A 14,591-nucleotide genomic window follows, 5' to 3' on the forward strand; every position below is an offset into this window, starting at 1 on the left:
CTTTTTATCTGCTCTCTTGTAGATGCCAAAAAGAGAAGCCTGCCATGTTGCTGTGCAAATGAATCATCCAAGTAAACATAGGCTTTGGAAGCATGCGCTGGCTCGGCAGCAAGCCAAAGGACAAGGATCAACACCTGTTCTGGAAATTGTATGTATGAGTCTTTAAATAGACATTATCTTTTTTCCAGTTTTTTCATTTATAGAAGTTGGTTGACTTTTCTTCTTCTTTGGGATAGTGAAGAGGGATATAATTTTTCTCTTTTGAGTGATTGAAATTTAGTCACAATAAGCGTGGAGCTTATGACTTAAAGTGTGTTTTTTGTCACAGAAAAAAATATGTTTACGTGTGTTTATTATATGTATCTGATTTTATAAAATCTGTGTTATCTCCACATTTTGGCCAAATCAGGTATCATATGGTTCAGAATTGAGCAATCGTGGACCAACCTTTGATATGAATTTATCTGATTTTATGGACGGAGACCAGCCAATATCATATGAAAAAGCAAAGGAATACTTTGCTAAAGATCCATCCAAATCGCAGGTCACTTTTGTTTGATTATCTATAATTTTGTAAAATAATATGCCACTTATATGATTCTTGTTGTAGGTGGGCAGCTTTTGTTGCGGGGTTGATTCTGGTTTTAATGACAGAATTAGGCGTTCGCTTTGAGGATAGTATCAGTATGCTGGTATAAGTTTCTCCCTATCTTGTTTGGAATGTTTTGATTCATTCATAGCCACTGCATACGTTCTTAATACAAGCTAAAACATATATCCTCATTTTTTTGTGTCCTTAAAAGTGCCCAATATGTGAGTGGATACAGGATAATTGATATATATATATATATATATATTTTTTTTTTTCCATCTTGTCATGTTGGCCTTTCTTAGTTGTTTCCTTGCCTTAATTAAATTTTGAGTTAGCTCATTTCTGGCTTGCGGCTTTTATTATGATACACCTTCTTTTCTGGTACCTTGCTTTGTGTAGAATTGTTTTATTCTTAGGCTTTAAACTTGGCTTTTGATGTTACATTCCAAAAATTTGATCATTATATATTTTAGGCTACCAATCCACTTACTTTGCTTTATTATCTTGATAGATTCACTTGAGTTTGTATCATGCTTACTTTGGTATAAAGCCACTCTCTGGACGATCTTGCTTTTCTAAAATATACTTCAATATTCTCTCTACCGTGGATCACTTTTTTGTTTCTCATGATATTTTTATTATGTGGCTGCTACTAATACTTAGTTATTCCAAAAACCAATGCAGTTTCTTTTCCTAGTTTTTTTTTTTTTTTTTTTTTTGTGTGAAACTTTTCCTAGTTTTTTATGCTTATGAATATGTTCTTTTATATGAGGTTGACGTTGAGAATTTATTAGTGTTCAATGTATTTCATCAGCTTTGAAGTTAAGTACCTATAAAGTCCATTAGTATTGTCTCAATATTATGAACATACAGGTTTCTTCTGCTGTCCCAGAAGGCAAAGCTGTATCATCTTCTGCTTCTGTGGAGTTTGCTAGCATGGCTGCCATAGCTGCTGCTCGTGGTAATTTTATTTATCAAATATTCCAAACTTTGAGAACTGTCTTTTTAGGACTCAATTTTTTGACATCTTTTTATTTACTTATAAAAAAAAAATTCTATATATCTTGTATGTGGTACATCCCTACATATGCCTTAGATAATAAGAATGGGTTTAGTTGTAGTTGAGTAAAACATCAAAGACTAAATCTAGTTATAAAGACAAATAAAATCGTACTCATTTGTAATTAAGATGTCTCAAAAACCCACATCAAATAGACAACAACTAATATCTTGAGCATTCAAGTCTTTGAAATTCAATTTGAGTACCCAGAAATTTTAGGGAAATGCTTAATCAACTTAATTCTTCTTCTTTGCTATTAACCAAAAACAAAAAAAAAAAAAAAAAAACCTTAATTCTTTTTCTACACTTTGCAGGATTAAACATCTGTCCTCGAGATCTTGCTTTGCTCTGCAAAAAGGTCTGACTCTTTAGCAGAACCTTCAGATTGATATTCTTCCCTTAATCATATATTATTTAATTTTTATGTACCTTGAGCATGTTATGCTACTTCATTTGTTATTTAATTTTGTTTATTAGGTTGAGAATCACATTGTTGGACCTCCATGTGGTGTGAGGGACCAGATTACTTCAGCATGTGGTGAAGCCAACAAACTTCTTGCAATGGTGTGTCAGGTACGCATATTAGTTCTGTAGAAAGCTACTCTATTATGGTTGTTTTACAGATAAAAAATTGATGTCTAAAATTGAATCTATGCAGCCTGCTAAGATGGTTGGGCTTGTAGAAATTCCCTCCCATATCCGATTTTGGGGAATTGATTCAGGAATAAGACATAGGTAAATGGTCCTTTAATATGTTTATTTCCATTCTCCTGATTTGTGTTGACATAAGTTTATCATGCTTGTTTTTTTAATTTTTATGGATGAGTTTGCTGAGTTGAGATTGCAGATTTCCTGTCGTTCATATTGTGTTGGAACATTATGAACATTTGATTATAGGATTTACATATAATCCTATGGTTGTAATCTTCCTTTTCTTTCATATTATCCTAGATCATTCTTCTTCACCTTCCATCCTGTATCCATATATTCATTATCATGATGATTAATTGTGCTTTCATGTAAATATTATCAAATGAATTTAACGTCCTAATCCCCTTATCTTGGTGCAGCAGTTGCTATCCTGTATAATCCTAATTTATTTATGCTCTTTGTTTCTCTCTTTTTTTTTTTTTCTTTTTTTTTCTTTTTTTTTTTTTCTTTTTTTTTTTTCTTTTTTTGTGAAAGTTTTTGAATGCAAAGTTTAAGGGTATTTTGGTGGCAGCATTGGTGGTGCAGACTACGGATCTGTCAGAGTTGGTATTTATATGGGTTGAAAGATGATAAAGTCTACTGCTTCTTCGATCTTGTCTCGGTCATTACCTAAAGGTGATGGGCTAAACCTTGATGATTTGAAGGATGTTGGTGTTGAACTATTGGAAGATGAAGCTTCATTAGATTACTTATGTAACCTTTCACCTCACAGGTATTGTCCTTTAGAAAGCTTTCCTTCTTGATACTCTAATTCTTTATCAAATCTTAGTGAAGAGATTAAATGAATTATTTAATTTTTGAGGTTTAGTGGCCTGTTTTTTACCACCCCACCCACCCCCCCGCGGGCCCCCCTCTTTAATTTCTGCACCTGTTTTTATTGGCACCTTCGGTTCTCCAATAATCAGGGTTCTTGATTTTTAAACTTCAATCACAAATATGAGGCTCTTTATGCAAAGGTGCTTTCATAGTCCATGCTTGGTGAGACATTTTTGGAGAAATATGCTGATCGCCACGATCCTGTCACAGTTATTGATCCCAAGCGTACTTATGGAGTTAGAGCACCTGCTAAACATCCTATATATGAAAATTTCCGTGTCAAGGTTATTAATTGTTTTTAACTGTTTGTTTGATAGTTAGAGAGTTAGAGGGCCTGCTAAACATCCTATATATGAAAATTTCTGTGTCAAGGTTTTTAACTGTTTGTTTAATAGTTAGAGAATTGAATCATGAATGTCAATAGTGAACCCCAAGGGGCAGCACAGTTGGTTAGAGGTCATGTCTCATGAAGCAGGGGTCATTAGTTTCAATCTCCCTGTTCCCCTCTCCTTGAGGCCAAAACTTATCCAAAAGGGAGAATGTCAGTAGCGGATTGATATGGATGTTACTTCATGGAAAAGGAACTTTAATTTAGAGATTCATGATGTTGTCAATCCAAAAGAGGATTTAATAATAATACCTATTGTGGTATAAATCATTGTTATTTTTTTCCAATTATTTGAGGTTAATTGTTCTTTACTTTAACTCTGTTTGTCACATACTCACACGTGTGTGCATGCTCATGTGAAAGTTCAAAATTTTGACGTCCCCTAATCTCACTTCACTCCGTTACCACTAGTGTCAAGTGCAATGGGTAGTTTCTGTTTTGGTTGCAATTGTTGATTTGATGTCTTGTGATTGTAACTTGTAAGTTTGACCTTCTGCTCAACAGTACAGTCAATAAAGTGTGGCTGTTATACATGTACTTGCAATATTCCTGATATATGTCAATCCTTTAAAACTTTTTAAAATAAGTTGTAATTATTATTAACCCCCTTGAATTTTTGCATATATTTGAATTTGAACTTTGCAATGAAAAATATCTATATTTTTGTTAGAATTATGTTGAATGATTAAATTCATCATTTCCTAAAAGTTTAAGCTTTTGGGAGAGTCGGTACTTTATCAATTTTTTTGGGCTTTTTAAAATGTTTTTTTACCATCCTTTGTTTCTTAATATGAATCATTTATTTGAATGCTCTTGTATATCTCTGAGAGTGTTAAATGGTCCAGAATGTAGCTTAATATATATATTACCATCCTTTGTTTCTTTGAAGTTGGATTTCTAATATAATCATTTGTTAGGTTTCTAAATGCTACATCAAATTGTAAATTTTCCATTTCTTTCTATTTACCTCTTTTGTTGCTTTCCTCTTCATTAATTGTTATTCTAAGGTAAAAAAATTCATCATTGTACATAACTTTATTTGAAAATTACTGTAGCTGAAGCTCGTAGGAGATATTCTTACTGAGGAGCAATCTCCGCTTGAATTGTGGTTAATATATCAAATTGTTTTTTTTTAGCTGGACAGGATGGCCACAGCTCAGTGCTCTCATTGGTTCTGATCAGCCTCATATATGCTTAATCTAAGTAGCGGTAACTTTGACTGATATTACATGTTTATGTTACTGTCAGTCCATAGATTATATTCTTCATTTAAATTTGTACTATGGTTTCTTTTTTAAGCACATTTTGTGGACTTAATCACTTTAGTGATTAATATATCAAATTGTTTTTTTTAGCTAGACAGGATGGCCACAGCTCAGTGCTGTCATTGGTTCTGATCAGCCTCATATGTGCTTAATCTAAGTAGTGATAACTTTGACTGATATTACATGTTTATGTTACTGTCAGTCCATAGATTATATTCTTCATTTAAATTTGTATTATGGTTTCTTTTTTAAGCACATTTTGTGGACTTAATCACTTTAGTGATTAATATATCAAATTGTTTTTTTTAGCTAGACAGGATGGCCACAGCTCAGTGCTGTCATTGGTTCTGATCAGCCTCATATGTGCTTAATCTAAGTAGTGATAACTTTGACTGATATTACATGTTTATGTTACTGTCAGTCCATAGATTATATTCTTCATTTAAATTTGTATTATGGTTTCTTTTTTAAGCACATTTTGTGGACTTAATCACTTTAAGACATAAAAGACTCAAGAGATCATGTGCAGCGGATACCTTGTATTACTTAACTGTTGATTATATTATTACATGTCAGCTGAGTTACTTTGCTTAATTACTTTACTCACAGGCCTTTAAAGCACTTCTAACATCGGCAACTTCAGATGAGCAACTTACGGCTCTTGGTGAACTATTGAATCAGGTATATACAAATTTCTAGTTTTGATAAATTGTTAAGCTTGGTTTTTGAAATCTACTTCTGCATATATATAAAGGCAGGCCTCATAGACGGAAATAATGCAATGGAGACAAGTGACATCCGGGGAATCAAATTAATGAAGCATTTATACCCATAAAACTCAGCCCCTTCTATTCCCTGTATGAACGAGTGTTTTATTAATGGATCTGAGGAATTTTATGTGAAATAAACAAAAAAGTAACTCATTAAATGCTTAGGTAAATTTGAATCCTGGAATTGATTGTTTAGAGAGTAGTAAGTATGCTTTCAATAATTCATGAACAAAGGTACCTAGTATAGGTAAACTGTTCTTTCAGACTTCAGAGGTCCAGCTTTGTAATCCTTAAAAAAATTGAACTTTACATACATAAAAATAATCACGTAATTTTTATCATACATAATTGGTTGACTACTAGAAGCGATGGCAATTTAAATTATGGAAATAGGCCAATGAGCTCTAGCTCAATTGGCACCCCCTTACATGTGCTATGTGGAGGGTCGGGTCATGGGGTTAATACCCATTGAGTGAGTGCGTAGCTTACCGATCAAAATAATAATAATAATAATGCTGGAAATAGGTCCAAGGACTGATGATTTGAGCATGTGGTAGTCTCAGTCATGCAGCTGAAATCGCCATTTATAAAAACATTGTTTGAATGACGCAATATTTTGGCTCCATTGTAGATTTCATTAATTCTCTTTCTTTTGGATCACAACTCTCACTCTTTGTAATTACTTGGGAGTACGCTATGTGTGCACAGCTCCTCTTCAATATTACTTGTAAAAAAATGGTACAACAACAAATTATTTAAGTTGTAGCCTTCATATGTAGAATCTATGTTCTGGTCTGATATATGACAATCAACACAAGGTTTGGGGGAGTAGCATATGCTCACTGATTTCATAGGCCTAATTGAGTTTGCCTTGGTTTGAGTTTAAACTTGAAAGTCAAGCCAGCCCATTTGACCATCATGGTGACTCCCAACCTTCAAAAATTAAGAAAATGTGAGAAGAGAAATAAATGTTATTCTGGCCTGAGAGAGAGAGAGATGTTAGGGCTTCATAAATCTTTTGGCCTGAGTTAGGGTTGGAGGGTTGATTAGCCTAACCTTGCTAACCCAATGAAACCTGAACTATGTTATATCCGGTGAGTTGTAGGATGTTGGAAGGTCCCATCCTGTCTCTGTTCTGTTCAGGACCAGATCCATATTTGGTGATTTATTTATCATTATGCTTCCAACGCCAGCATGTTGTTTTATCGTATCTTTATAGGAGGTATTATGAGTTTGAAAATTGTGTCTTGATCTTCTTTTGTATGCATGTTCTGAATATCTTAGAAAACCTAGTGCTAATAAACTCTAGCTCAATTGGCACCTCCTGGCCTTATAAATGCTAGGTGGAGAATGAGGTTGTGGGTTCAAGATCTATCTGACACGTGTGTACCTGACCAATAAAAAAAAATTAGAACTTACAAAAAAAAAATAATAATCTAAGAAAACCTAGTGAAATTGTGGAGTTATGATTTTCTTATCGATTTGTTTTCTGTGTTGAAATAGAATAAAAGGAATGAAATGGTTCTTACATATTACCTTCTTTTTCAGTGTCACTTCAGCTACAGTGTTTGTGGGCTTGACTCGGATGGGACAGATAGGCTTGTACAGTTAGTCCAGGAAATACAGCATGGTAAATTATCTAAATCCAAAGAGGGGACAATATATGGAGCGAAAATTACTGGTGGAGGTTCTGGTGGAACTGTTTGTGTAATTGGCAGGAACAGTCTACGAAGCAGTGAACAAATTCTTGAGGTAATTTTGTTCATTTTTTTTTTTCCTTAAAAGAGAAAGTTACACTTCAGGTCAGGCGCTACCCATATACCAAGATACTGCTTGTTGGTTGAAAAGATCTTGTCCCTAGCATGTTTCTTTTACTTTATAGCTGGCCTTGTTGATTGAGAGTGAATTATCCTTCTCTCTAACCTTTTATGGGGTTTGAGTGATAACTTGGTGGTACTAGCACCCTTTGTGTTTCAGTGTCTGTGGTTGAACTCCACTCCCACTATTTATATAGTAAAAAAAAGATCCTTTTCTCTAAACTTTTGTGTGGCTTTTTCATGTGTTGTTCATAGTCCATTATATCGCTGATTATATGGTGATTTAGTGATTTAATTGTTGTTTATAAATGAGCCATATTGAGCTGAAACAATGAGCTTTATGCTGTTTGATTTCCAGATTCAGCAGAGATACAAAAAAGCAACGGGATATTTGCCATTTCTTTTTGAAGGCTCATCACCAGGCTCTGGGAAGTTTGGATATCTGAAAATATGCCGCATCCCCAACAAGCTAAACTAATGTCAACTTTCTGGGATAAAATAATTAAAGGGAAGCGATTCTGGTCTAGACTAGAAACAGATCAAGTCTCTAGGCGTCATTTAAGTATTTTTGTAAGGGTTTATTATGATTGACTCCGATCAGAACAGCTGGGGAGTATGGCAATAAACACATTCCAGCATAATAATAATAAAATTATCATTTTTAATTTTTACCTCCAATTTTACTTCTGGGATGAACCGATTGACTGTCTATGAAAAATTTTTGTGCTTTGAAGAGTTGTACAAAGTGGTACATTAGACGCCTACTGTGTCTGCATCAATGCGTCTAAATCCTGGAAAAAAAATTATGAGGACAAGAATAAAATTTGTATGTGGCATCCTTTAAATGAAGGTTGTACCCCTTTTTTGTTTTCTTGTTTTTGTTTTTGTTTTTTAGCGTATTAGTTTTGCATTCACATGCTCTTTAACTAGCTCTAATCTGCCCTCCAATCAACATTCATTCCACTCGGTATGTATGTATGGTTTCAGCAAATGATTGTTTGAATTTAACTATCTAAGCCTTTATAACAAGGTTTTTTTTTTTTTTTTTTTTTTTTTTTTTAAACCTTGTAGGCCATGAGTGCAAATCATGCATTCATGACGCCCACGCTAAAATGGAAAAATGTTGTTCCTCTAGCATATAATAAGCAAAAGTCATGCATTCTGCATACTGTAGACAGATCTATGACAGAGCCAACTTAGCGGCAAGGGAATGAATCGAATGACGAATCTCCTGGCCAGCTAAAACAAAAAGAAGCTCTCTCTCAATCTCTTCAATTATTCATTTGCTTATGCTGTCTTTCATCAAATACCGAAGATTTTACTCACATTATAATAATAAACCCAATTGCATTAAGTCTCTCTCTCTCTCTCTCTCTCTCTCTCTCTCTCTCTCTCTATTATTGAGCTATAAGACTCTTGGCCTCTCTTTGTAATTTGAGAGAGGAGAGTGAGTGAACCCAATTAAAAATGATAGCCAATTAGCCATAGTTAACGTTGAGTTAAACCAAGTGTATAATAAACATGGTAGCTATAGTTAAGGTTAGGTTAATACACCTATAAGATTACTGAAATTGGGCACCATATTTCTAGAGACTGCGTGGTGAAAAAATAATTCCCAGTCTCTATATCTTACTATTTTCCACGCAAGGATGAAAAAGAAGTTAAAAATTGAGAACTAAACCACTGCAATGCAAGCAATTTTTATTTGCAACAAATTCTGGAGAAAAAGTAGAATGGATGACAGCATAGTTTTAATAATGGAAGCATTGAGAATGGTAAAACAACATACAGGTGTAAAATAGTTTCGGATTTACAAATCAAGAATGGTATCAAGAGGTAGGGGGATTTTGACCATCCTGGTTATAGAATGATTCATATGTGGCAACTCTTGGTTTTGATTCAGGCTGCTCCAATTCTTCCACAAACCCAGTGGTCATCTTGATAAAATCATTCATGTGTACTCGTTTCCATTCCTTAAGAATATATACGACAAGTCAAATAGAGAAAAACATCGGGGACAATAACCAATTTCAGAAGAGAAGTAAATATAATATAAACCCATAAAATAACACCTTATAAGTAATGTGATATTAATCTCATGATATAGTGACAATTAATTTATCATTGATGGACAGCAACTACCTGCCTTGGCAATCAAATGTTGTGTCGGCATTGAACCCACAATGAGGCATAATAATAGTTATGTCATTTTGGGTCATCTTATCTCTCCTCTTTTTCCCCCTGATGGCATCAGGACAACTATCTTTATCAACTATATAAATTCTCTATACTTCCTCCCCCTAAACCAAGAGGACATAGCCACATAGGCTACTTGGTTTCATTATCATGAAAAAGGGCTAGAAACTAGGAAAATTAGAAGATACATCCATCAAGATCTTAGACAAGTGCTCGAAACTTGATGGGCCCAGGTTCCCCTTGAAAACAATTGAACAAAATGAAGAATGACAACATCCTCAAGAGTAAACACAAATTGAGGTATATAAGAGGAACAGAATGGAAATAATATGAAATTGAGGTGAGCAGAACCATGCAGTGAGAGTAACAGAGCAAGAAACATAAAATCAGGTTATTATTGAGAAGCATTGACATATCAAATAAAGATTGTCCAAAGCCTAGCGCTACCTATTGCATGTATTTAGGTGAGAAAAGACTCAAAGAATACACAATTTTACCTCAAAATCCCAAACTCCATACAAGTTTGGATCATTTTTGTCACTCCATACATAGGTGTGAGCTTGTAACTTCTCAGAACTATCCTGCAAAAAAAAGTCACTTTCCTTTTTAGCATGGTTTAAGAAAGCAGGAATTTTTCAAAAATTACTATCAAGAGTAAATGGCTCCACTTTTCTAAGTTGTCATCAGGTATAATGAATGATAAGCCTGATTTAAACCCTCCCCCTTGAAATTGATCATGCACTTCCAACAAGTAAGAATACCAAATGAATTTAATTTCAGTTTTCAGTTTTCATTTCTATTTGGGAGTAAACGAATTGGTAGCTTAGCTTATGTCAGGCAGGTTAGATGCCAAAAAACCAATTGGTATACCTTCTTCATGTCAGGCAGGTTAGGTACCAAAGGGAATGAGGTTTCCAAAGCCTGGTAGGAAAATAATCCTTTATAATGAGTTTTTTCTTTGCGACCCTACACGGATTAAAGGGACAAACTATGATAGGATGCCACCCATTATAATTGAGAGAACATCACCCATTTTTACATAAAACAATCAGTTTTGAATTTCGATTACAATTTAAACTATTCAATAGAGTATGGAGGTCATATAAAAAAACTAATGCAAAAAATATGAAATTCAATGCTTTTCCACAAAGGTGTACTTTGTGACCTATACATATAATGCTATTCATCATTCAAATTTAATCACATATATGCAAAATGTGAAACTCATCTTTGTTGTTAATAGTGGATTGAAACAAAAAATGATCCTACCAAAATTTGAAAAAAATGAGTGATGCCCTTGCAAGATTGATAGGATACTGCCCCATCATAGTTTATTGTAGGATTAAAAGCATTACAAGCTAGTACAAAAATATTCTACCAAAAAAAAAAAAAAACACTAGTACAAAAGTACACCTAACCATGCTGTTAGAGGAAACTGCCTTTTTTAAGGCCTTGCGGCATCTCATGCCCACCTTTCTTTGTGTTTTAGAAAGTGTGGTCATTAGAAGGGGTACTTTTACACTTGGTACATCAACCTGCCCTTCAAGATCTCCTAATATGCAAGCTTGTTAATCTGTAAATGATGGGCGGAAAGCAATCAAGTGGATTTCCATTACACTCACCATCAAGGAAACCTCAACAGTTCTCCTTTCATACTCGACATCTTCAAAAGTATCTAAAATATCTAATTCAGGATTTGTAATACCAAACAAGACCTGCAAAAATGCAAAAATTGGTTAAATTTATTATGTGATATTGTTATCATAAAGGGCATGAACTTTTCAGAAACAAAATCATAAATGTGGGTTAGAATAGCAAGGCCAACATAATTATGATTCCAGTCATATGTGAAGTAGGACACCATTAGACGCAAATAAATATTAATCTAATTTATTCTCTTGTTCACTACACATCTTGCTTTTTTTTTTTTTTTTTTTTAAAGTTTCTAGCATCAAGAGATTCAAGACACAGGACAATAAGTCAGGATTTGGGGACTAAAGTGGTGAACAAATCATGTGAGTAAAGGCCAATGATTTGTGCTCAAACATATTTCCAATGTTGTTCAGATAAACAAACTTGAAATGGAACAAGTAAGATCATGCTAATGGAAGAGGAATGAGAACAGTGAATGTCACACTGAAACATCTCACAAAGTGAATGGGCACATTCATGTCATCCAATTGAATATGATTAATTATAGGGACGAAAATGATATTTTACCCTTAATTATATTTCCAGGGAAAATGGTGGAGTAATAGAAAACCTTCTGAAATGCACAAACTTCCTGGAAAGTTTAAAAATGCACTAGAAGTACCATGCAAGCACATCTATCACAAATGCTTCCCAATATGCTTTGGCCTAGACCTGTTATGCTTTTATAGTTTAATGCACCGCATTTTATTCAAAAAATCCATACTACTGCTGATTGATGGAATATGAATTTTTTTTTTTTTGACCATGGGCGTGTACTATCTTCCAAGGTGCTTGCTGATGCAAATAAAGGATATCCGGTTCCTCTGTCTCTGGTGGATATAGTAAAAAGGTCATACCTGTAACCCATTGCACAAGTTCCTTGTTTCAATAGGTTTTGGGAGAGGTCATCAATAGGAAACAACACCCCAATTTTGAAGAGGCTAATTCATGGACTCAAATCTTCGACACGTCTCTTTGAGGGTGGGCACTTGCCATCGCAAGAAGGTATGACCTCTAGTAAATAAAATTATATTTAATTGCTAATTGCAATCTGATTATGCCTTTGAATTGCAGCATTACAGCTATTATTTGGAATTATGAACTTTCTATCAGTGACACCAGACGGTTCAGATTTCTGGAAATTCTACATAATATCTTATGAAATCTTGGATGAAATCGAACAAGTTTTTGAGTCTCCACTTTGTTTCAGAAAATCTAGAATAATTTGCGGTCTGCCTCAAAATAAACAAGAATTTAAGATAATAAAAACCTGCTCCAAACTTGCAGAGAATGTGTGTGACAAATCATGAAACAATCTGATACTGCTGACACATAAGATGCATCATGTCACCTAAATTCTGATAAATAGCAAATTGGGTACATGAAAAGGTTCTATGATTATGATTTAGACAAAAATGCAAAAGCTAATGAATGGATTTCAACCATACATACAGACATAGAAAGGGTACAATTATTCAAAGGAAATTAGGCCTTGAAATGAAATGGAAACATACCTTTCCAGTTACTTTCTTATTCTCCACAGGTAGAATAGCTGGATAAACTCTTCCTTTGATGCTAAATCTATGACTGCGGGTTTAAAATCAATGTCCCAAAAAAAAAACCAACGTTAGTAAACAAGGTGTAGATTATAGACTATCAAAGGGCAGAAGAGGGCCTAGAAAAAATAAAAATAATAATAAAGGATTGGAAAACTATAGGCTCAAATAAAATGGGCTTTTGCTTATTTATTTTAAAGTGGGATTTGTGTAGAAACTAGAAAGCAACAACAACAACAAGGATCAATCAAGTGCTTGGTTTAAGAAAAGAGAGAGAGAGAGAGAGACTAACAAGGAGTGGAGGATGGCAGAGGAAGAGGGAGGGACGCGCTTAAGGAGAACCTTAACGACATCATCAGCTAAGAGGCTGCCGTATACGAACACGTTGTGATGATGTTGAACTGGAACTCCAACTGGATTCGCACTCGCACTCGCACTCATTCTGTTTGCGTTTATTTTTTTTGGGTTGAGTTTGGCCTTCCTTCCAGCTTTGCGGTTAAGGTTAGCTGTTAAGTGAGATTTTTTTTTTTTTTTTTTTTTTTTTTTTTTTTTTAAATAACTATAAAATCTAAACTATTTTATTAGTTAGCCAAGGTTTGAAACTATTTTGGTATCTAATAAATTGAGTCCAAAGGACTCGATTTTGGTGTATAAATCAAGTATATTGCACTCGATTTCCCATTGCACCAGCAGTTGAGCTAGACAAACTGTCCACATAGGATGGAAATCGAGCCCAAAGAACTTGCTTGTCCTTCATGGAAATCGAGCCCAAAGGACTCGGTTTAATTTAATAGAAATCGAGCCTTCTGAACTCGATTTCAATTTAGCCCAGACCACTTAAAACATCACTCAAACTTACACGGATTTTTTTCTTGTTCTTCCTTTCCTTTTTTCTCCAAATGCCATCCCACATCTCCACTTCCAAACCCCAAAAACCCATGAACAAATCAAATCCAAAACAAATCAAACCCATTCTCCAATGTGTTCTTCTCCTCCACTGTAGCGGTTGTGAGAAACCACATGTCCGATCTGATTTCCATCGCCTGAAGCTTTCGTTGCCTTGGTTTGGTCAGAATCAACGCCTGGGTTGCTGGGTTTTTGCATTGTTACTTCTTTCTTCCACTGGAGCGGCAGTGAGAAACCACGCTCGATTCGATTTCCATCGCCTGAAGCTTTTGCTGCTTGGGTTTGGTCAGAATTGGCACCCGGGTTGCTGGGTTTGCATCGTTGTTTCTTTCTTCTTCGTTGTATGACTCTGCGTTTTGATCTCTAGCATCTCTCTGTCTCTGCGTTACTAAATCGAGTCCATAGGGCTCGGTTTCCATGAACAAAAACCGAGTCCAGTAGACTCGATTTCCAAAACTCGAGCCGACTGCACTTGATTTCAATGCCTCCTATGTGGACATCCACCTCAACTACTGGCGCAACATGAAACTGTATATAATAGCCTAAAATCGACACTAACATGTTTGAATTGTTAGATAGCAAAATTGTTTCAAAAGTTTGCTAACTAACAAAATAGTTTGTCTTTTATAGTTATTTATGAAAAAATGATGTTAGGTGATTGTCTTTTTTTTTTTTTTTTGATCGGAAGGTGATTGTCTTTTTTCTTTTTAGTACTTGGGCCAATCGCCAATTACTGCTCGCTTTGCCACATCATTGTATAATTTGTAACAAACTAATTACTCCGTGGAGAATACGAGATTTTTATTTTTATTTTTTATGTAA

General features: G+C 34.6%; 1 protein-coding gene and 1 pseudogene across 2 annotated transcripts; one reads left to right on the forward strand and one right to left on the reverse strand.

Moving 5' to 3' along the window:
* Window positions 1–92: 92 nt before the first annotated feature.
* On the forward strand, window positions 93–8,091 carry LOC126708201 (L-arabinokinase-like; annotated as a pseudogene).
* A 996-nt stretch (window positions 8,092–9,087) lies between these two features.
* Window positions 9,088–13,352, reverse strand: LOC126708620 (AIG2-like protein D). Of its 2 annotated transcripts, XM_050408432.1 has the most exons (6): window positions 13,156–13,352; window positions 12,822–12,894; window positions 11,238–11,330; window positions 10,486–10,581; window positions 10,113–10,196; window positions 9,088–9,392 (listed from the first exon to the last, which is right to left on the reverse strand). In XM_050408432.1, the coding sequence occupies exons 1-6, from the start codon at window positions 13,302–13,304 to the stop codon at window positions 9,249–9,251; spliced, it is 639 nt and encodes a 212-aa protein (XP_050264389.1). In that variant the 5' UTR covers window positions 13,305–13,352; the 3' UTR covers window positions 9,088–9,248. The 2 variants fall into 2 exon arrangements, with proteins under 2 accessions (XP_050264389.1, XP_050264390.1); XM_050408433.1 differs by lacking the exon at window positions 10,486–10,581 and having other exon boundaries at window positions 13,156–13,348.
* Between the last annotated feature and the right edge of the window lie 1,239 nt (window positions 13,353–14,591).

The sequence above is a fragment of the Quercus robur genome, chromosome 12, assembly GCF_932294415.1.
Source record: "Quercus robur chromosome 12, dhQueRobu3.1, whole genome shotgun sequence".
Classification (NCBI taxonomy): domain Eukaryota; kingdom Viridiplantae; phylum Streptophyta; class Magnoliopsida; order Fagales; family Fagaceae; genus Quercus; species Quercus robur.